Source organism: Olea europaea, chromosome 15 (assembly GCF_002742605.1).
Source record: "Olea europaea var. sylvestris chromosome 15, O_europaea_v1, whole genome shotgun sequence".
Lineage (NCBI taxonomy): Eukaryota > Viridiplantae > Streptophyta > Magnoliopsida > Lamiales > Oleaceae > Olea > Olea europaea.
Genome location: NC_036251.1, coordinates 15,583,378 through 15,607,695, shown reverse-complemented (window position 1 = coordinate 15,607,695; position 24,318 = coordinate 15,583,378). Strand labels below are relative to the sequence as shown.

Here is a 24,318-nt window from a genome sequence, read left to right as displayed (position 1 = left end):
TTTTTTTTTTTTTTAACACTTTTGTCATATGTCGTAATGGTAAGTTGACATGACACACAACAATTAAATGGAAGATCTTTGTGAAATGTAGGAATAATAAAATGAATCACATCGATTGTTGTATATGGAGCCACAATTTGCCAGTTAGAAGGGAATTAGAGCCGGAATGGGAATTTTCCTACCCTACCCTTGACTCTTATTATTTATGTTTTCAAATTTAAATCGTACTTCATAAAAAATAAAAAATTGTCATCTGTATTGATATAATTGTCAATTGAACATTTTTTATCGATTGGAAAGGCAACATAACATGACACAATTACTTTTGCTTTTTTCATAATACGAGTTAAGTTTAATTGGCATAAAATAAAATAAGTTTTGAATTCATGGCAAGTATCATGTTCCCTATCTATGTCTCAATTCTCAACAAGGCATGTGAGGATGGGGCATTTTGTCATTTCTCAACAAAGTGGTAATATTTAAAATTGAATTGAAGTTCAGTGACATAATTGAATATAAATTAAAGTTCAATGGAAAATTGAGATAAATTAAAAATTTAGTATCCAATTGAAATTTTGTTGAAAACTTCAGGACCGCATTCGAAAGGTACCCTTCTTCGAAACCACGTTGAAAGGGCCTCACCAAAATAAATAAATATAATAAATAATAAAAAAGAGTTGGTACAATGCTGACCGATATTGCTGTCCGTTCAACAATGGAGGGAGAAGAAAATTTCTACGACACTAATATTCTAGTACTACTACTTCTTCAAAATCAAAATAGGCGTGTGGACTCGTGACGCCGTCCTAAATATACTCGTTGATGTTCTCTCCACTGCCATTGTCCTTGCCTACATACTCCAAGATTCTCATTTCTCCCTACATATCACGCTTTCGAGTTTTGCCTCATTACAATTTTAAAGGTATTATCTTAGTCCTATCTAGTTTTGATCCATATGTTTGTATGTAATTACGTATATTTTGCTGCAAAAGTTGTGATAGTGGGCTTTTTATCAAGTTCTGATTTATGGGTTTCGAATGTCACTTGTTGTTCAATTAATTTCGAGATTGCTGAATACGTGTTTGATATTAACTTTTGAATTCAATTTACCATAATTCGCAATCACTTTTTTGCTAGCACTGTTAGTTTAGCAGGAAATATTCATATGGATTTATTGAAAAAATATTATATATTTTCTATTTTGAAGAATTTAGGGTGAAATGGATGATTATTAGGACAAAAGTTTCAACTTTCCCCAAGTGAAAGTCTTAGTTCTTAGTTTATGGTTGTAAACCTTTTACGAATGGACTTCGTTCTCTAGATGTATGTATAATTCTCAGGTTAGAACTTTTTGTCTATCAAATTTTGCAAATTAACAGGCAGCATGAGTTTGTGCTTGTAATTCACCTTTAGCTGTAGTGTAGTTTGGCAAATCATAAGGGAGATCAAGTGATTTATTGTATCTCACGTTTTATTTTCGCTTGTATTCTTGCTACCTTCTGAGTTTAGGTACAGACACTTAAAATATGTACTTTCTGTTATCTCGGTTTAATTTCAACTATATCGGCTTTTGAAGTTTTACATTCTTCTGCAGGTCTTTTTAGATATCTAGAATGGTTTTTCTCCTGGGGAATTTGAATAGGGAATCCTCACCTTTTCAGCAGGATATGATTAGTTGTCCATTTTTGCAAAATGTCAGTGAACCCACTAACTTCTCCTTGTCAACTTCAATGGCTTTCCCCTTGCCTGTAAGTCGTCTATCTGATTTCACTTACAGTGTTTACATTTATCCATAACTTGGCATTATTGTGCTTTCCATTTTTCTAAATTGTCTTCCTCCTCCAGATGCGGGATGGGAAAGGTCCAATATTTGAGGAGGGTCCCAATTTTGATATGGCTTTCAGGCTTTTCCATGGACAGAACGGTGTTGTCCCACTGTCCGAAAGATCATTAATTTGCACTGAGCGGTCTGAACCAGCATCAACTCAGTTCAATCCCTTGGCAGCAAAGGCTGCCACCATCAGCCTCTCAGGTTTTGGTTCTGGATGGCCTTTTGGATTTGATGCATTCTCTGAGAAGTGGAAGATTAAAAACAAGAAATCCAAGTCCTCCAAAAAGGACACTTCCTCAAGGGTAATCGTCTACTTACATTCTGACAAGTATTTACTTTTCCTGCATATGCAATTTTTTTAGTAGTATTATGGTTAGAAACAGACAGCTTTTGATGGTTCCTTTGTCTTCAGGGAGGGAAATCAGAACACGAGGCAACAAGCAATGAGTGGTTGCAAAATGGAAATTGCCCAATCGCAAAATCATATCGAGCAGTAAATCAAGTCCTTCCCCTTGTAGCAAAGGCCCTTTGGGAAGAAAATTTTTTGTGTTTTTTTTTTTTTTTTTTGGGAGAATTCATATCTTCCATAATTCATAAAATTACTTTTGTCTTGAGACAATTGAACATTCTAGTCTTTTATATATTTTTCTAGTAGTAATTCTATGTACTATTGTATGAATTTAGTAGGTGTAGCGGTTCTAGAACCATCTACGATTGGTGAACCGGTAGATCCATTTGCAACTCGGAGAATTTATTGAATTATTATAATTTATGAGCAAAACGAATGGGGTGCCCTTTGAAAGAAGTGATCTATTACCGAGCCGTCTTATTGAGAATAGATCATCTCCAAACACTCAAAATTTCACATAAAAAACAAGAGCTCTATTGTCATTAAACTTTAATCTTTAATCTTTAATTTATCTCAATTGAATTAGAGAACTTTAATTTAATTAAAAATATTTTTTTCCTGTAACACTCTAATTTAATTCAAACAGAGAAAAATAATTTAGTTGTCAGCCTCCTCTTTTATGTAATCTCTACGAGACACCCTAAGAATGAATATGACGAACTAAGGGTTCCAACATCTTAAGATTAAAAAGAATTTTTTTTTTTTTTTAACACTTTTGTCATATGTCGTAATGGTAAGTTGACATGACACACAACAATTAAATGGAAGATCTTTGTGAAATGTAGGAATAATAAAATGAATCACATCGATTGTTGTATATGGAGCCACAATTTGCCAGTTAGAAGGGAATTAGAGCCGGAATGGGAATTTTCCTACCCTACCCTTGACTCTTATTATTTATGTTTTCAAATTTAAATCGTACTTCATAAAAAATAAAAAATTGTCATCTGTATTGATATAATTGTCAATTGAACATTTTTTATCGATTGGAAAGGCAACATAACATGACACAATTACTTTTGCTTTTTTCATAATACGAGTTAAGTTTAATTGGCATAAAATAAAATAAGTTTTGAATTCATGGCAAGTATCATGTTCCCTATCTATGTCTCAATTCTCAACAAGGCATGTGAGGATGGGGCATTTTGTCATTTCTCAACAAAGTGGTAATATTTAAAATTGAATTGAAGTTCAGTGACATAATTGAATATAAATTAAAGTTCAATGGAAAATTGAGATAAATTAAAAATTTAGTATCCAATTGAAATTTTGTTGAAAACTTCAGGACCGCATTCGAAAGGTACCCTTCTTCGAAACCACGTTGAAAGGGCCTCACCAAAATAAATAAATATAATAAATAATAAAAAAGAGTTGGTACAATGCTGACCGATATTGCTGTCCGTTCAACAATGGAGGGAGAAGAAAATTTCTACGACACTAATATTCTAGTACTACTACTTCTTCAAAATCAAAATAGGCGTGTGGACTCGTGACGCCGTCCTAAATATACTCGTTGATGTTCTCTCCACTGCCATTGTCCTTGCCTACATACTCCAAGATTCTCATTTCTCCCTACATATCACGCTTTCGAGTTTTGCCTCATTACAATTTTAAAGGTATTATCTTAGTCCTATCTAGTTTTGATCCATATGTTTGTATGTAATTACGTATATTTTGCTGCAAAAGTTGTGATTTTGGGCTTTTTATCAAGTTCTGATTTATGGGTTTCGAATGTCACTTGTTGTTCAATTAATTTCGAGATTGCTGAATACGTGTTTGATATTAACTTTTTGAACTCAATTTGGCATAATTCGCAATCACTTTTTTGCTAGCACTGTTAGTTTAGCAGGAAATATTCATATGGATTTATTGAAAAAATATTATATATTTTCTATTTTGAAGAATTTAGGGTGAAATGGATGATTATTAGGACAAAAGTTTCAACTTTCCCCAAGTGAAAGTCTTAGTTCTTAGTTTATGGTTGTAAACCTTTTACGAATGGACTTCGTTCTCTAGATGTATGTATAATTCTCAGGTTAGAACTTTTTGTCTATCAAATTTTGCAAATTAACAGGCAGCATGAGTTTGTGCTTGTAATTCACCTTTAGCTGTAGTGTAGTTTGGCAAATCATAAGGGAGATCAAGTGATTTATTGTATCTCACGTTTTATTTTCGCTTGTATTCTTGCTACCTTCTGAGTTTAGGTACAGACACTTAAAATATGTACTTTCTGTTATCTCGGTTTAATTTCAACTATATCGGCTTTTGAAGTTTTACATTCTTCTGCAGGTCTTTTTAGATATCTAGAATGGTTTTTCTCCTGGGGAATTTGAATAGGGAATCCTCACCTTTTCAGCAGGATATGATTAGTTGTCCATTTTTGCAAAATGTCAGTGAACCCACTAACTTCTCCTTGTCAACTTCAATGGCTTTCCCCTTGCCTGTAAGTCGTCTATCTGATTTCACTTACAGTGTTTACATTTATCCATAACTTGGCATTATTGTGCTTTCCATTTTTCTAAATTGTCTTCCTCCTCCAGATGCGGGATGGGAAAGGTCCAATATTTGAGGAGGGTCCCAATTTTGATATGGCTTTCAGGCTTTTCCATGGACAGAACGGTGTTGTCCCACTGTCCGAAAGATCATTAATTTGCACTGAGCGGTCTGAACCAGCATCAACTCAGTTCAATCCCTTGGCAGCAAAGGCTGCCACCATCAGCCTCTCCGGTTTTGGTTCTGGATGGCCTTTTGGATTTGATGCATTCTCTGAGAAGTGGAAGATTAAAAACAAGAAATCCAAGTCCTCCAAAAAGGACACTTCCTCAAGGGTAATCGTCTACTTACATTCTGACAAGTATTTACTTTTCCTGCATATGCAATTTTTTTAGTAGTATTATGGTTAGAAACAGACAGCTTTTGATGGTTCCTTTGTTCTTCAGGGAGGGAAATCAGAACACGAGGCAACAAGCAATGAGTGGTTGCAAAATGGAAATTGCCCAATCGCAAAATCATATCGAGCAGTAAATCAAGTCCTTCCCCTTGTAGCAAAGGCCCTTCAACCTCCTCCCGGTCTGAATCTTATATGTCCTCCAGCAGTTGTTGCTGCCAGGAGTGCTCTAGCACGAACTGCCTTTGCTAAAAACCTTCGGCCACAACCTCTGCCTACAAAAATACTTGTAATTGGTGTGCTGGGAATGGCTGCTAATATACCTTTAGGAATATGGAGAGAACACACTGAAAAATTTTCTCCTTCTTGGTTTGCTGCTGTTCATGCAGCTGTGCCGTTCATAGCCATACTCAGGAAATCTGTGCTGATGCCCAAGACGGCTATGGCATTTACCATCGCTGCATCTATTATAGGACAAGTGTTGGGCTCTAGAGCAGAGAGGTATCGGCTCAAGGCAGTGGCTGCAAACAAACTGGTTTTCACTGAAACTCCAAGTTGTGAACCGACCCAGTTGGCTGTTGCTGGAAGTTCTTGAATCAACAGTAATGTTCCTTTAGGCTTTGTAAGAAATAGCTTTAATGTTCCCTCTCGAATTAAAATGTGCTCATTATTAGGTCTATTGTTCAACTCCAATGTCAGTTTTGACATATTTGTGGCACTGGTATTGTTATCCTAGACATTAAAATTTTTTATTTTTTATTGTTATTATTATTTTAATGAATAAAGTTACCTATATGCTACTCCCTATCTTTTGACATTGTTTCTGGATTTGGGTCAAATACAACAAATTCAAAGCCTAACATTATAAGAACTCGAAACCTTCTGACAAGAAAGATGGATTTTTAAACTGTTTGTCGACCTATCGATGCTAAATTGAAATAAAGGAACATTATTATAAAACAAAACAAAAATAAACGATATAGCTGCCAATTTTGGGTTTCCCACGACCGTTAGATGGCTGACTTACATTCAGCTTGTAGTCCATGGAGTAGCTTAGGCTCTTGGCCATTCTATACCTGCATAGTAGACGCGTGGTTATTTGAAATGGTTGGGAGAGAAAATCCCTTCATAAGAACCGGGTGTTGATGGTAAACAAAACAAAACAAATAACATAACTATAACCTTCTCCTTCTAAACTTACTGGTTTCGACGCTCAAACTTGAAGTAGGAGAAAAAAAAAAAGAAAACCAATTTGAAATATAAATATTTAAATTGCATGTCTTTCTCTTCAAAAATAAGTGCATTTATAGATTTTCCTCCAAGTTTAGTGGTAATTTGGTCAATTAGGGACAATGAAAAATGGCAGCTTCTTATTAGCTATAATCAGAGTATCATATTTTATTCGTTAATCTATTTGTTATTCTAGTAACAATTTGTATCCAGCCTGAATGAGAGAAGATTCGCCTACTTTGGTTACGCCTCGTTCCTTCACATGTCACCTTACGTTTTCGCTATCAATATGGCAAGTTTCACGGATTTTATTTCAATGTTTTAACAAATAGTCCCCAAAGTTCGATTTTATTATTTGCATTAGATTTAGGACTCGTATTTCTATTAATATGAGAGCTTGTCATTATTGGCGCCTACTCTTCGATGATTTGGGCTATATTGAGGGAACATGCTATGATTGTTACAATTATTTACGTGCACAACAAGGCCTATTTTGCACATTTCCAGGTTAGTGGCTTGTGCACATTTGACATGCGGTTGGTTACATATAATCGTATTCATTCTTTTTGAATTTTCAATCAGACACCCCCTAACATCTAATGGTCGTGATTGCCTGGATAATTTGGATGGCTGTGATTTGTTTAAGTATTTAGTCTAATGGCTCACGTTCCTTTTTAGAATCTATAAAATGTCTTTTCTTCTTATAGGTTTCTTGTCCCTTCTTTGTGATCTTTTTCTTGCTATACATATTCTCTTTAGTAATTTTTCCCTTTCTTTAGATGTATTTTGCGTTCTACTTTTATTACCGTGTCTTCTTAAAGTGATTCTCAAAATTTGTCCCAGACTCAAAAGTCGAAAGTTTTAGACTTGGGGACTTTTTCCTTGGGGTGCCTTTTTTCTTCTAATGGGTCTCCATTCCGCAACGAAGCCATCCACTTTTAGGGGTAATCCTAAACTTAAGATTGAACCCCAACTTTGAGGGCCCCCGCCACCCCGCTTCTAGAGTTTTGTAAGGGAGGTAAATCGCGGGATGTGCCCCAGCAAGCCAGGAACAAGAGCTGTCTGTACACTGCGCCTACAAGGAGTCAAATTCCATGTCTCAGGAATCGAACCCTCACACTGCGGCTGCCAGCAAGGCGTGAAATAACGTCACTCCTGTCCTTTGTACCACTAGGCTATGCCCCGAAGGGCAGGGGTAATCCTAAACTTCTTAACTCGGGAGGTAGTTTCCAACCAAATATTAATAAGGTTCGCAACCTTTGAGTTTTGATTGATTTGAATACCGACGATAGGGAGGCTTTTGAAGCCTTAGAGATATTTGCCAATATTATTGAAAAATGATTTAGGTAAATTTCGAGATCTCTTTGGTATCCCTGCGGACATAGACTTGATTTGTCCTAGGCAATTACAAACCGTGGATCGCCCTCATGATTGTATAGTTACCCATAGGTATTTGATGGAAATGAGGCTTAAAATCCCCTTTCACCCTTTTTTCATCCCATCCTTTCTTCCATTAATACTGCTCCCACCCAACTTATGCTGAATGGATGGCCCTATATGGTTGGTTCATTTTTGCTATGGGATATTGCAGGCTTGGAAGTCTTTCTCCAGAGGTTTTCTTATCTATCTACCATCCTATGAAGGCGATGAATAAAATGCACCCACAAAATAGGTATTATTATCTTTCTCCTCCCTTCCCCAAAACTTGTTCGAAGTTTGTAACCACACCCAATAAAATATACAATTGGGTACTGCAACTGATTTTCCCTCACCCTTCTATGATTATGTCCTAGTTTTGTTTATGGAGTTTTCCACCCAAATTCCTACTTGGAGTGTTTGATTGCTATTTTTTTTTCCATGGAAAACATTTTCCAACTTTTGAAAATAAGCCTAATTTTCCTTGTTTTTAAGGAAAACATTTTCCTTGGGTAAATGTAGTTTTTATTTTCCACAAAAGATGGAAAATATTTTCTTTTCTAGGTGATATTTTCCATGTTAATCAAACATACTCTAAGTAATTTTCCTTTGCTTGTTATTTGCCTTTTACCCATCTTTCCTTTGTGGCAAGTCATCCCTCCAATTCAAAATTCCACAATGTTCGTGCTCAGACTACTGTGGGTAAATTCACGTGTTAATTATTTTTAAAGGCTTCTTACTTATTTTCTGGATAGTAACTAATTTTTTTCGTGTTTTTTCTATAGCAATCTGACTTGGACGTCGCTCCCTTGATAACCCCTAAGCATCGAAAGACGTCTGCACCGCCTCCTCTTAAGAAATTAATTCCTAAAGATATGGTGAGTTGTGAAATTATTGTTCGTTGCATTCGAACTCTTGGTCCACATAGTAGCTTGGGCAAGTAATCATATGACTTTCTTGATCTTCTTCGCTTGCGAGCTCTTCATTGGTCCTTCTTACACAATCAACAAATCCTTGTTGGCCATCGTTCTGTGGTTCTCATCATTCATGCAAAGAGATAGGCATGCTCAAGCTATGGATTAGGAATGATCATGCCAAGGAGTAGGCACGCTCATGTCAAGTTGATAGGCCCCGGAGAGATCTAAGATAGCGTGTCCCGATCATTTTAAAAATTTAAAAGGAATGGGAGTTAACCTCGATCTTGTTAAAAAATTTGTAAGGAAGGGGCTTTACCTCGACCTTGTCAAAAAATTTGAAAAGAAGGGCTAAACCTCGGTTATGTTAAAAATTTGAAAGAAAAGGAACATGACACTGACGTTGTTAAAAAATTAAAAGGAAAGGCTTGACCCCAACCTTGTTAAAAATATTAAATGGAATGGGGCTTTTCCCCGAACATATTAAAAGTTTGAAAAGGGCTTAACTCCGAACTTGTTAAAAATTTGAAAGGAAGGGATTGGACACCATTCGTATTTAAGATTAAAAAGGAAGGATGTTGAACCCAAACCTTAACTTAAAATTTTTACATACGATACTTTATAGACTTCGAAATTATATGGTTGGTCCTTTTACTTATTGATTTTTTAAGACTAATTTTATCTAAATGTACAAAATATTTGTAATGATGCTTGTACGAGGCAAGATTTGAGATTCTTGGAAGGTCAAGACTTAGGTGTTTGCTCGAGACAAAGTTTAAGGTACTTGCTTGGGACAAGGTTGAGTGCAAGTTTAAGGGCTTGTAGGGGACAAGGCTTGCATGTCCAGCATCGAAAACCCTCCTCTTCCTTAAACAATCTTTAAATTTCACATTTCCAGGAATTTAAAGTCAAAACAAAAACCCTAGCTATTAATTGCAATCAATTATAGAATAAAAGTAACGTCGAGTATGGAAAAAAATCATAAACACGTGATGATTCTATTGTATAATATTTGATTAATTCTTCGCATACATACACAAGGAGACAAAAACAAAAACACAGACAAATCTGTACCAGAAAGATTTGGTACAATAGAGTTTAATCAAGATTCAAGAGTAGAATGGAGAGCTGCTCAGCAAGCACCCCAATCCCCAGGGCTTGAGTAATTTTTAAACTAAATAGTTTCTTCCATTAGGCATTAGCAATATCATAAGGAATTTGGCCGCAATGTTTAGTTAAATGGCCTTTGACCAATAATAAAATCAAATAAAAAAGTGCAAAATATTTTAGTTGGCAAAATGACAAAATTTTCCTTTAGTTGTTAAGTTAATATCCTCCAATTTTTCTGATTTCATCATGTCATTTCTCCTCAAAATTCACCTTAAAAATTTAATTTCTACTCTCCTTTTTTTAATAACTTCTTCTCCCCCTTTTAATCTTCTTCAATTGTTCCTCAAAATCACAACCACTTATTTATTCCAAGCCACTGATAAACCAGTTCTGGAAACTACAAGCTCTTCGAAAGGAATTTGAGGTGCTCAACATGAAAGTAGGAGAATCTGTGAATGAATATTTTGTTAGAACTTTTACTATAGCAAACAAGATGAGGAATCATGGAGAGAAATGACTGATGTCGTGGTCAATGAAAAGATTCTAACATCTATGACTCCAAAATTTGACTATGTTGTATGCTCTATTGAGGAGTCTAATGATCTAGACAACTTATCCATTGATGAACTACAGAGCAATCTTCTTGTACATGAACAACGTATGAATAGCCATGCTACGGAAGAGCAGGCTCTGAAGCTTACTTATGAAAATCAATTAGGAGGAAGAGGACGAAGTAGTGGTGGAATTAGAGGACGAGGACGAGGACGAGGACGAGGACGAGGTAGGGGTAGACAAAGCTTTAATAAGTCTACCATTGAGTGCTATAATTGCCACAGGCTTGGAGATTTTCAGTATGAATGTCCAAGTAAGGAGACATAGAATGCACATTATGTTGATGTTAGTGAAGAAATGTTGTTAATGGCCTATGAGGATAACAAGAAAGCTAGCAAAAAAGATTTATGGTCTCTTGACTCAGGATACAGTAACCATATGTACGGCAAGAAGGAATTTTTCAACAAGCTAGATAAACAATTTCAGCACTTCTGTAAAGTTGGGAAACAACTCAAGTATGGCTGTGATAGAAAAAGACAATATACAGATGTTGGTTAACGGAATTATGCAGACCATCATCGAGGTGTTTTATGTCCCTGGATTGAAGAATAATCAGCTCAGTGTTGGACAGCTACAAGAAAAGGGACTTACAATTCTCATACATCATGGGAAGTGTAAGATTTATTATCCTAAGAGAGGTTTAATTATGGAGACTGCAATGTCATCAAATAGAATGTTTGTCTTGCTTTCTACAATACAACCAAAGGAAGAATAGACATGTTTGCGTTCTTTTACAGAAGATCAAGCTCGACTTTGACATTTTAGATATGGACATTTAAGCTTCACTAGCTTAAAAATTCTGCAACAGAAAAAAATGGTGAATGAACTTCCCCAATTTACAGCTCCTTTGAAGGTGTGTGAAGATTGCTAAAAAGGAAAACAACGAAAAAATTCCTTTCCAAAGAAAAGCACATGGAGGGCTTTTCAAATCCTTCAATTGGTCTATGCTGATATATGTGGACCAATTAAGCCTGTCTCAAATAGCAACAAAAGGTACCTAATTACTTTTATCGATGATTTTAGTAGCAAAACTTGGGTTTATTTCTTAGTATAGAAGTATGAAGCTTTTGCCACTTTCAAGAACTATAAAAGTCGTGTCGAGAAAGAAACTGATGTTAAAATCTTATAAATTGTATTATTAAGGTCTTGTGAATATTAAAAATGAGAATACCCTATTTATAGGGCCACAAATAACTGTAAAAGAAAATAAAATAAAAGAAAATATTATCTAATAATTACACAATCAATTACTAAGGAAAATAATCCTACACTAAAAGGAAAAATATAATAGAGATTATTCTCAACAATATTTTTCATATCTTCAACACCCTCTCTCAAACTCAATACGGTCTTGTGACAGTCATATCGAGTTTGAAAAATAAATCGATCAAATCAAATCTTCCAAATTGATGTAGATGAACTTCAAAGCATTTGAGGGAAATCATTCAATAGAACAACCACAGTAAGAAGAGCAGCATAGATGTAGTAGAATAAGATAGCTACGGAGAAGAAGACAACGCCAAAGAAGAAATCGGGAGAGGAGAAATGCCAATTAAACCGGATGTAAATTTCAAATTCCAATTGAACTTGACATACCAATTCCAAAATCCGACTATACGAAATTCCAAATTCTAAATACACCAGACAAAATAACAAATCAAATTCCAGATGAACTGGACCTACACCAAACCAAATGTCCAATCCCATGAACTGAGGATATGTCAAATTGAATGCAGAGAAGAAGACGAAGCAGAAAAGAGAGAGAGAGGGAGAGAGACAGAGGGAGAGAGAGAGAGAGAGAGAGACCAAATAATCAAATCAAGATAATCACCAAACAAATTCGGAAAAAAATATCATAGAGGAGAAGAACCAATTCTTGATCAACCAACCAAGGACAAAGAATCAGAATAAAAATGAGAGAAAAAAGAAGAAATGAACAGATGACATGAAGCAACAACAGAAGAGAGAAGAAACGTTTGCCAGTAATTACCAAATCCTTTATTGTTTTGTAGATAACTCAAATTGGTAGTAATTTACCAGCAAATCATCAAGTTTTTGCCTAAATTAACTAGCCCAAAAGAGAAAGAAGCCCAATAAACCAATTATCCAAACCAGGTTCAACATTAATTAACCGACCTAATAACCTGTCCAATATACTAATAAAGTAGCCCAAACTGGAAACAAATATTGCAGCCTAAACAATATCCCAAAAGAACAAATTATCAATAGCCCAAATTTTAGCCAAAACCAACAAATTAACGCAATTAACCTGCCAAGTAAATAAATCAGCTCAATCTTTACTTTCCAGCCCAACACAATAATCCAAGCCCACTTTTTTTAACCCATCTAATCGGTCCAGAACACCATATGGCCCAACAATAACAAACAACCCATATATATTAAATTACCCAACCCAACTAAGTTCCAACACCCAGCTCAAATCATAACTTCCTCGAAGTGCTCCAGCCCACTATCACAATCTACAGCTCAAACCATCACAATCTACAGCTCAAACCAAAATGCTACAGCCTAATAATCTCTTCAGTATACTAAAAACAGCCCATACTTACTCACCACAAACCACAACCCAATTTCAAAATACTCTTGTATCCAAAACCACACTACAATCGTTGCAAATTCAACGCTATACCCATCAGTTGCCGACCACTCCTCAGCCACCAACATCTGCCATCTTTTCCACAGGTCTCGTCGTCGGCCACTTTCTCTTCTACTCCGACAACCACCACCAGTCGCTGATTTGTTGAAGATAATTCATGGCCATGGCAGAAGTATTGAAAGCACTGTGGAAAACCTCGACAGCCGGACGACTAGAACAACAAAAAATCCTCCTATACTCGAAACAATCAGTGTCCATTAGAATTAACCACAATAACGAGGTCGGGTCCACGAGAGCCATCGACCCTAACGAGGTCAGATCCATGAAGAATTTGCATGAATAATGGGTTATTTGACTAGGGCTTATATGCAGTGAGGCGAAAATATTTGTAAACAAATCTTGATAACGAGAGTTGATTGATTTTCTGGCGAAAAGGAGAGTAAGAAATCAATGTAAAGGCAATAAAACAAATACCATAAAATACAGAAATTTTGATCACCGGACGAGCGGCACAAGGCTGCTCGTCAAAAAATGAAAGCTTGCAAGTTTAACCCAAGACCAAGTTAAACATACTTTAATACCATATTAAAATATTATAAATTGTATTATTAAGGTCTTGTGAATATTACAAAGGAGAAGACCCTATTTATAAGACTACAAATAATTGCAAAATGAAATAATGTAAAAGTAAAGATTCTGTAACAATTACACAATCAACTACTAAGGAAAATAATCATACACTAAAAGGGAAAATATAATAAATATTATTCTTACCAATATTTTCCATATCTTCAACAATTGGCTCCCATTTAAGATGTCTTTGCACTGATCAAGAAGGAGAATTTTCATCACATGAATTCACAGATTTTTGTAAAGAAAATGATATTCATAAACAAATGACAACTGCACATACTCCTCAACAGAACGGGGTTATGGAGGGAAAAAATCTTACCATTACGAATATGGTTCGAAGCATGCTTCTAGAGAAGCAAATTCCTAAAACTTTCTGGCCTGAAGCAGTCAATTGGACTGTCTATGTTTTGAATAGAAGTCCAAATCTTGCAGTGAAAAATCGGACTCCAGAAAAAGCTTGGAAAGGATCCAATGTTTGGCTGCATTTCACATGTTCATATTCCTGATGCTAAGAAGACTAAACTTGATAATAAAAGCATTAGATGTATTTTACTTGGAGTTACTGAGGAGTCGAAGCCATACAGATCGCATGATCTAATTACGCAGAAGATAAATAATAAGCAGAGATGTGATACTTGAAGAATAAAATAGTTGGGAATGGGACAAGAGTCATGAAGGAGATATTATAGCTGATCTTGACTGGGAAGAAATTGATGAAGAAGCAACCACATATGACAATAATGGGGAACATGCTGGAAGAAACACTGAAATTGTTCATCATGATAACAAAACAGAAGATGTAGAGGGTTACTTGGATGAGTCAATTGATGATCCACCTAGTTCTAGTGAAGGAAGAGTTAGAAAGGCACTTGTGTGGATGAGAGACTATGATAGTGGAGAAGGTCATTCTAAGAAAGAAGACAGTGCATATCTAGATATCTTTGTAGACAATGATCTTATCTCATTTAAGGATGATGTGAAGAGTCCAAAATGGAGAAAAGTGATGGATACAGAGATGGAAGCTACAGAGAAGAATGATACATGGGAATTGACAGAGCTACCTACTGAAGGAAAGAAGTTTAGAGCAAAATGGGTTTACAAGACTAAGCTTAATGAGAATGGAGAGGTGGATAAACACAAGGCTCGATTGCTTTGGATATGCTCAAGAACATGGGGTGGATTATACTGAGGTTTTTGCACCTGTAGGTCGATTGGATACAATTAAGATGATTATTTCTCTTGCAACTCTAAAACAATGGACAATATATCAGTTAGATGTAAAATCAACATTCTTACATGGTGAACTAAGTGAAGAAGTTTTTATGGAACAACCTCCTGAATATGAACAGTAAGGGAATGAACAGAAGGTGTACAAATTGAAGAAGGTTTTATATGGACTTAAACAAGCCCCTCAAACTTGGTATAGTTATATAGAGTCCTACTTTGTGAAAGAAGGTTTTGAAAAATGCAAACATGAACATACTTTATTCATCGAAACTGAAAAAGGAGGTAAGATCTTGATTGTCTGCCTTTATGTTGATAATCTTATATTTATTGAAAATGATGAGTTTATGTTTGCTGAATTTAAGAAGTCCATGATGCTTGAGTTTGATATGATTGATCTTGGAAAAATGAGATATTTTCTTGGTATTGAAGTGATACAACGAGCAGATGGCATATTTATCAATCAAAAGAACTATGCACAGGAGGTTTTGGAGAGGTTTAGTATGGATAAATGTAATCCAGTTCATAATCCTATGATTCCAGGTTGCAAACTTATGAAAGATGTAGGTGAAGTGAGGGTAGATAGTACTTTTTATAAACAAATTGTGGGCACTCTTATGTACTTAACTGCTACTCGAGTAGATGTCATGTTTGCAGTGAGCCTCATCAGTAGATTTATGAATTGTCCTACGGAACTTCATTTGCAAACTGCAAAGAGATTACTACGATATTTGAAGGGAACCATTGATTTTGATGTATTCTACAAAAGGGAAGGAAATGAAGAACTGTTTACCTACACTGATAGTGATCATGCTGGGGACTTGGATGATAGAAAAAGTACTTTGAGCTATGTATTTATGTTGAGCTCAGGAGCACTGTCTTGGTCCTCAAAGAAGCAACCTGTAGTCACCTTGTCCACTACTGAAGCTGAGTTCATCGTTGCAACTTCATGTGCTTGTCAAGCAATATGGTTAAGAAGGATATTAGAAAATCTCAGATATGCTCAACATGATCCCATAACAATTTTTTGTGATAATAGTTCTGCAATTAAATTGCGTAAGAATCCAGTAATGCATGGTCGAAGCAAACATATTGATGTTCGTTTTCATTTTCTTCGTGATCTCACAAAAGATGGAATTGTAGAGTTGGTTCATTGTCATACTCGGGAACAAGTTACAGACATAATGACTAAACCTTTGAAGCTTGATGTATTCTTGAAGATACGTGACTTATTGGGTGTTTGCTCATATGCATGTGTAAACTGAATGTTGTAGCATTCAGTTTAAGGGAGGATGTCAAAGTTACTGGTATTTTGTTTATTAATCAGTTTTTGTATTCTGTTTTATTTTCCCTATTGTTAAGGGATGTGCTATTTTGATCTTTTCCTAGTTATTGACCACATATTAAGGTTTGTTAAACGTGGGCTGCATTTCTTTGCTTTCAGTTATTTTGTAAGGCTATTTATAAGCTAGTTTGTTCATTCAATGAAATAAGGTCGTTTTCCCAAATTTCTTGTTTTCTGCCCAGAGTTCTTTTGACAAACTCCAGATTTCTGTCTGTAAAGCTAAAGTCTTATGTCAAATGGAAAGTCAAGGCATCAGACTCCGACACATCTACGTTTGCTTCTTCCGTTGATTCCGATACATAGACAGACAAAAACTTAGCAACGTATTATATTAATCAGTGTTTTGTTGTTTTTATGAATTGAGTTTCAATGTTAGTTTTATTGAATCAGAAATGGAATAATTTATTTTGATTAGTATATGATGATATTTTATGTAATTAGGTGTTTGTAATTAATTAGTTGCTTGTATTCAATGATGGTGAATTGGGAAGGTCTGATTTAGTGTGTATGGGTGCAGGTTCTATATAAAAGAGGTGCCGGAGATGGTTAATGATTTCGGGAAAATGAAATTTCAGGAAATTTAGGATAATATTAGGAGTCGACTAAATAAAATCTTTTTGCTTATGAAAGAGGTTAGTTTACTTTATCAACAATATACACGAACAATTTTTTTTTTGAATTCTAATTTTTAAATAAATTCTGTTAAACAAGTCTTCAATGTCGAGATTGGCTGTCTTTTTTTAACCGTTATTTTATAAGTAATTGCGGTTTTGTGAAAAATTTGTAGGTTCATAGGCTGAGAATACAACAAAGAATTAAAAGTGCAAAGCTTGGTATTCTAAAGGAAGAACAAGAGAATGAGCATCCTAATTTCCCCTCATTCATTCCATTTTTACCTCCTTTGGTATGCTTGTTGATATGCATTTTCTTTATTTTCACCATGTGCTAAGTGTTTTGGGTCGTACAAACTCAGAAAATCTTCAGTGTGTGGTGTCTAACAAATATATCTGTTCCAAACCTCCACGAATCTTAAACAATATTATGCAATTTGTTTCTCTCTTATTACTGGCATCATTTTTTTTGGTGGTCTTCTAGCTCCTACTGTAAGTTCTGCTCCACCTTGTCAAGAGTATTAGAACAAGAATCGAAGGATTACTGAAGCAAAATATTTTACTCTTGCGTGTAACTTGCCATTGTGCATTCAATGATTTCACTTTTCAATTTTTCCATTTTATTCATGGCTCGATGTTTGCATCCTGTTGCTTAATTGGAGATAAGCTTTTGATATAAGCTTTCCGAATGCTATAGTTTGTTGAAGCGAACTGTGAAACTGACATCCCTCTATGCCTAGCTCTCCTGCCATTCTTTTGGTATTTACAATGTTGAGCGACTCCATTACCTTTCAAATAGAAAGGTCTTCTATATTATTTTCTTTTCTCCTTTTGCTTTTATGGTTAAGAAAAAAGATATCTCTTTTTGCAGTATACTGTACTTCTGAAAAATGTTTGTCTGGAGACAATATACTTTTGATTTGTGCTTTAGGAATGAAGAGATGGTAGCATGACACTGGATTCAGTGCCTGAAAGAAATCAGGATTAAACTGATGATAACAATCCATACCTAGTATTTTCAAGTTTCAACCGCTTTTATTGACTTGACCTATGATGCTCAGACTCAGGTATGGATATCGGGTACGGGTACATATCTAAGTGTCAGATTTTTTATATTTTAAAATGTAGGATACGGGGATATGATCAAAATGAGTCTAAATTTTGGACATGGGTACGTGGGTACGTTTTTCAAATTTCAACTTTTTTATTAACTCGAGATGTTATTTTGAATAGACCAAAATCAATTGTTCACAATGAAGAAAATAGTATTGAATAAGGGGTTAAGATGAATGAAATATAATTTTGGGGTTTAGTTTTCAATTATGAAAAGTTAATAACTAAATGTTATATAAAATAGAAAATGAGGGACTTGATTACAATTTGAATTTAGTGGAGCACTAAGTAGTATTATATGAAACCTATTTTTAGTTTATACAAACAAAACCCTAAACCACCGATACAGAGAGGGAAAGAAGGAAAAAAGAAAAGGGAAAGAAAAAGAAAGAAGAAGGGAAAATCTAGTGCAGTCACTTTTTACCACCCTCTCGACGGTGGTGCTAGATTTTAGAGAGTAGAAATAGAAAGAAAAAGAAAAGAAAGAAGAAGTAAAAAACGACGAAGTGTCTAGTTAACACTTGGAGGATCCGACACATATCCCATACCCATACCCATGTCATGTTGTGTCCGACACGGGTACTCCAACCATTTTGATGAGTCCGAGCATCAAAAGACTTGACTTCTTTTGGTATTCCCAAGGCAGCAAGAATATGAATATTATTAACCAAGGAGAAAAACATTACTGGACTACTTAGATGAGATTTAGCTATACTTGTAGTTTTATGTTCTTGAAAATTATGTTAATGTCTTAATCCATGTACTCATTTCCGTCGTTATTCTAGCTGGAACTAAAACTGGGATTAGGAGGTACATCATATGATTTTATCAGTAGCATGCATTTGCCAATGCAATTAAGGTATGGTGCTGGAATGTCCTAATATATTAACTAATTCAAGTTCTTTTCCACGATGATGTAAGTGGCATGGTTCCTACTCTTGCCTTTTATGGATGCTAACTGTGAGATTGAATTAATTTCAATTCTCTTGGGCACAGGTTAAGAATGCAAATTGACCATTATAATAAACTAAATATCCTCTCTCATATGTTATTTGCCAATGACATGACACAACTGATTCAGCATCCCCTTTTCAACTTTTATTTTATGGATAATACAAATTATTGAATGTTTTCATTTGTATTATATCACATTTCATCAGGAAATGAGATGACTCATGTAAGGGGAAATTTACTACCTATAAATTGTCTTTGACATTCAAGATAGATTCTTAAAGAGGACCCTAACCAGCTCCGCTCCCTTGATTGCTATTTAGTATGGCTAGATCCTCGTGACTCTCTTTTTTCTTTTTCTATTTTGGTGAATAATATTTTTAGTTATGCGCGAGTAAAACTTAGCCCCTGTTTGGGCTCTCTCTCTCTTTTTTTTTTTTTTAAAAAAAAACGCATTTTCTCTATCTTATTTTCAATGCACATTCTCCAATAAAATAATATTACAAAAACCAAAAACATTTTTTTTACCTTCTAACTGCACATTTTCCAAAAAATCACTATTTCAAAATACATTTTTTCCCAAAATCTATTTTTAATGGAGCCCAAACAGAATCTTAATTCTATAGGCCTATGAAAATTTCAAAATTAAAGTCACCCTTAATGCCAATTTAAGATGAATTCATTATTTGGTTTGAGGATATATTGCATCTTGTTCTAGTTTCTTAATAAACTCTGACTTTTAAGAACTCTGTAGCCAGTTTGATTCCTTTGAGGCATTGTTCAGGCTACAATATATTCACAGATGATGCTTATTTATCATTTTGGAATCATCATTTAATGTGCAATTAAAACATGGTTCTACTGAGACATCCAATGCTAATTTTAGACATCTTATTGAACCAGTCTCCATGGTGGAGAACAACCTTTGTCAGAACCTAAAATTGAAAGATGTTCTAATTGTTCAGGAGTAGGAAATGTAGGTTCTTGTAAGTTGAGTTACATTTAACTTTGCTTATCATATTTGAGCTATTTATATTCTGATGCTACAAGAACATTTGTTTGCTTGTCCCTCGCTACACATGGTCTTGATATGCATGCTGGATTGAGCAGAGCGCACGATGGAACTACTGTGGATTTTGTGATCTATGAGTTATAGTTGGATGGATGGAAATTGATTTTTTATCAAGACTTTATTAAAAGAAGGGAAAATAGTAATAGTGGTTCCTAACCTTTTTGTTTTTTGTAGACTTTACCCTAATCTTCATTTTGTGCTAGTGAAGATCCCATACTTTTCATAAATATGCACCTAAAGTCTATCTGGATGGAACCGCCCAAAACACCTTCAGTTGATCGGGAAAATTCCTTGAACTATCTACTACCATGACAGTTTTATTGGTTGTTGATATCTTTTTGGACGTCATTTTTGGATGGTGTTTTAGACGATTTTATTGGATGTTATTTTCTTAATATTTACGATCAATTGATAGTGTATTGGACGGCTTCTGTCTAGATGGATCTCAGGTACATATTTATGAAAGATTAAGAATCTTCGCTGGCACAAAATTAAGGTTAGGATAAAGTTTGCAAAAAATGAAAAGGTTAGGAATCATTACTACAATTTTTCCTTAAAAGAATGATCAGACAATTAAATTATTTTTTTAGTTGGTTACCTTTTTCCTTTCTCTTTGGAGTTGGATGGGGGAGGGAATGGAATTTTAGTTTTAGGAGTTTGCATATACAAAGTTGGTAATTATCTCTACTTTGTGTTTAAGAGATTTCTTTTTAAGCATTTTGTGAAAAGAGAGTAGAGTATCACAAAACTTAGCCTTATTGCAATCAGCACTTTAGTTCTTGCTCTTTGTGCAGCTTATCGAGCTCCTTGTACTATATAGTACATATACTGCCATTCTACTTGATATGGAAGATCCCATATCTAGCCTCAGCTCTAGCAAAGCTATGCACTCAAATCTTCTTCCCTCTAACAAGCACACATATCAGTTCAACATATCTGGTAGCTTGACAATATGGACAAACTTTACCGAGTGTTTTCCTCGAAGGTTTATATATGATCTTCTATCCTAGAAGACCAAATATCTCTCGGTCGTACTAAATTAATTTTCTTAATAAATTGCACTATGCTTCACTTCCATTATGTTAAGCTATATAGAAGTGAAGTTCATACGATCCAGGATCCAAAGGTTGAGAATTCAAGTTCGAGTAGAGATCCGTTGATAGTTGGAGTTGGTCCAATGACTCGGTCAAGGGCGAATAAGGTCAATCAAGCGATGGGAATGTTGGTTCAATCAACAATTAAAGAAATATCGGTCTTGGAACAAAAATGAACAAGTTTGGTGATGAGCTCGAGAGCCGAATCCAAGTGGTTGAACTTAATTCAAGTCGAGAACGAAGTTGATAACGTGTCGAAATTTCGCTCACTTCTCGCTGGGACATCACTCGAGCAAGAAAAGCAGAATCATTTTCGCTCGCTTTTCGCTGGGGTTTCACTCGAGCGACAGTACGTCACTCGCTTTTAGCTCGATGTCACTCGAGCGACGTAGTAGTTTAGGGAATTTTAGTTTTCGCGATATTTTCCTTTTTCGGTAGGATTCCATGTTTTGAGGTCTTTTACCTTAATTAAAACATTATGCACGACTTTTTTAGGTTTTTTTATGGGTTTCTTATATAAATAGAACATATTCAATATTTTGTAAGCACTTTCGACATATTATTCAATTAAAAGAGAGGCTTTTCGCTTTCTTCCAAATGTTCTTCCATTGAGCAATTATTCGAACTTATCAAGGAGAAATTCTTGTGGCGTTCAACATCAGATTGAAGGTTCTTCAATTTGTAAACAAGGGATTCATTGTATCTTTGTTATCTTTGGGTTTCCTGTTTCACTTTGATGGGTTCAACTCCAAAACCGGGTTATTTATTGGTGTTCTTGGGTTCTGCATCAATCTAGTTGTGGGTTTCATAGTCATCGTTGCTATGGGTTTCACATCAGAAGTGATTGGTACAGTTGTTATTTGCTAAACTAAGAAAAATTTATTGGATAGATTGAGATAGTACATATGGAATTTGAAACTGGGGCTAAGAGATTGGAAGATATAGTTGAATTTCATTTGCTGTCTAGTGATGGATCTAGGTTGAACTAGGTTGGGTCCAAGATTTTTGGGGATTTTAGGTCCAGTATTTTTGGTTGTTTTCTGTTTCAGAAGTTGGTACTTGGAATGTTGATGACAATATTGATGTTCTAGCCCAACTTAAGTTTGATGGCGTTCGATGGAACAATCTTGTAGTTGTTGCTAGGCATGTAAAAATACTATGAATGTGTAGACCCGTTGAATTGGTTCTTAAGAATCTTTAAATACCTTTTCTTTACAGGTCATGTGCCCTACATGTCTTTGCCTGGGGATGGCTATGGCAAGTGAGCACGACCTACAGATTGATCTCTTCGACTGATTATGCGCAAGTATTACCTTGGCCTATGGAGTACTTATTGATGTAAAGACTTTTTACACATATTATGTTCACCATATCTTGACAATCTTGTGTATACAAACATAATATGGTTCCAAATACCCATTCGTTATATTATGTTTTTTACACGAGACTGGACATGAATAATCCAAGAAGAATTTTTATTTTTATTTATTTATTTATTTTTTGTCCATTCATCCGCCTAATAAAGTGGCTTCATATTTTCATGAATTTCTTGTCTCTAGGTTAGATCTTAGTTATGTCCCCTATCTCTACAAATATGAAGTCAATGGTTGCAGAGAATCAAGTAGAAGCCACAATAAATTGAACTCCAGGGTAAATTAAACCAAATGGTAGAAAAAGATTTATATTATCGATCTAGATTAGATGCACCAAGTGCATTGATCTAGTCCATGTTTGATGGATCACAATTCGTGGACCCACTTGTGATCATGTTTGATACTATATGTGCATAGCCAGCATATTTAGTATTTCTCGTTGTTGTGTGCTATATGAATATTAAAATCAAAACAATATGAAACTTGACATCATGCACACAATTAAATTTGGATTTACAAAATTCCCGCACAAAATTCAACCAAATCAGCTAAACATTCCAAGCACGTTACTTTTTAGGATCATCATGATTTTGCCATGATGCTTACCATTGCTTGTCATAAAATGTAGCCTCCTCAGCTATAGTTTCAAAATCTTGAGTCCTAATGAGGATCACTCCCATTGTAAGAAAGAGAGCAGCTTTGCATATGAAATTTCCTTTTTGACCAACCACATCAATCCCTGTCAAAGAATCCACAACATAGGACATGAAAAATCCCACCATTGCAGCTCTACTTGCAATAAATAATACATACGAGAGCTGAGAAATGCTCGTATTGCGGACTTTAAATTTGTTGAGAACAAGAGATTCGTTTGTTTGTCATATATAGGAGTGTAAAGTTATAGATAAGAAAGGTTTAACCATTTAGGAGCTTAGCCTCGGGGAAATGAGAATGTTTGATCCATGCCCACCAAGGGGTATGATAGAGCTTCTAAATAGCACCTGGTCTCCATGTGTTGCTGCTTCTGGATGCTTTTCAAGAAACTTTCTCCTCCTCGCTTCTACAGGGTTTATAGAAAAAAAATTTGCAGTTTGGTTAGAATTTTATTGGTTTATTTTGAGTAAAGTGACCATTTATAAACCCTTAATTCTACATGAGGTTAGTACGTTTGATTAGATGATACAAACTTGAGTTCCAGTACTAGACGATTAATCTTAATCATAATCATGACTTCCACATTTTGATTAAGGCTTCTTGGTTGAGAGAGTTAAACTTAAAAAGTGCAAGGTTTATCATGATTTTGCCATGATGCTTACCATTGCTTGTCATAAAATGTAGCCTCCTCAGCTATAGTTTCAAAATCTTGAGTCCTAATAAGGATCACTCCCATTGTAAGAAAGAGAGCAGCTTTGCATATGAAATTTCCTTTTTGACCAACCACATCAATCCCTGTCAAAGAATCCACAACATAGGACATGAAAAATCCCACCATTGCAGCTCTACTTGCAATAAATAATACATACGAGAGCTGAGAAATGCTCGTATTGCGGACTTTAAATTTGTTGAGAACAAGAGATTCGTTTGTTTGTCATATATAGGAGTGTAAAGTTATAGATAAGAAAGGTTTAACCATTTAGGAGCTTAGCCTCGGGGAAATGAGAATGTTTGATCCATGCCCACCAAGGGGTATGATAGAGCTTCTAAATAGCACCTGGTCTCCATGTGTTGCTGCTTCTGGATGCTTTTCAAGAAACTTTCTCCTCCTCACTTCTACAGGGTTTATAGAAAAAAATTTGCAGTTTGGTTAGAATTTTATTGGTTTATTTTGAGTAAAGTGACCATTTATAAACCCTTAATTCTACATCAGGTTAGTACG

At 35.1% G+C, this 24,318-nt stretch overlaps 1 protein-coding gene and 2 pseudogenes across 2 annotated transcripts; 2 read left to right on the top strand and 1 right to left on the bottom strand.

Annotated features, from left to right (window-relative positions):
- The first annotated feature begins 703 nt into the window (after positions 1 to 703).
- Positions 704 to 5,920, top strand: LOC111410269. Of its 2 annotated transcripts, XM_023040542.1 has the most exons (5): positions 704 to 922; positions 1,595 to 1,748; positions 1,846 to 2,133; positions 2,244 to 2,354; positions 5,291 to 5,920. In XM_023040542.1, exons 2-5 carry the CDS (start codon positions 1,614 to 1,616, stop codon positions 5,720 to 5,722), a joined length of 966 nt encoding a protein of 321 aa, XP_022896310.1. In that variant the 5' UTR covers positions 704 to 922; positions 1,595 to 1,613; the 3' UTR covers positions 5,723 to 5,920. The 2 variants fall into 2 exon arrangements, with proteins under 2 accessions (XP_022896310.1, XP_022896309.1); XM_023040541.1 differs by lacking the exons at positions 704 to 922; positions 1,595 to 1,748; positions 1,846 to 2,133; positions 2,244 to 2,354 and adding exons at positions 3,639 to 3,856; positions 4,530 to 4,683; positions 4,781 to 5,068 and having other exon boundaries at positions 5,180 to 5,892.
- Positions 5,921 to 11,223: 5,303 nt separating this feature from the next.
- Positions 11,224 to 22,365, top strand: LOC111411287 (annotated as a pseudogene).
- Positions 22,366 to 22,916: 551 nt separating this feature from the next.
- LOC111411286 lies at positions 22,917 to 23,934 on the bottom strand (annotated as a pseudogene).
- Between the last annotated feature and the right edge of the window lie 384 nt (positions 23,935 to 24,318).

What these genes read in the sequence shown, in the direction of transcription:
- LOC111410269 (XM_023040542.1), top strand. Translation starts at nt 1,614, where the DNA reads ATGGTTTTTCTCCTGGGGAATTTGAATAGGGAATCCTCACCTTTTCAG. An exon ending in CAATGGCTTTCCCCTTGCCT is followed by an intron (nt 1,749 to 1,845) that starts GTAAGTCGTCTA and finishes TTCCTCCTCCAG; the next exon opens with ATGCGGGATGGGAAAGGTCC. An exon ending in TCCTTCCCCTTGTAGCAAAG is followed by an intron (nt 2,355 to 5,290) that starts GCCCTTTGGGAA and finishes CTTGTAGCAAAG; the next exon opens with GCCCTTCAACCTCCTCCCGG.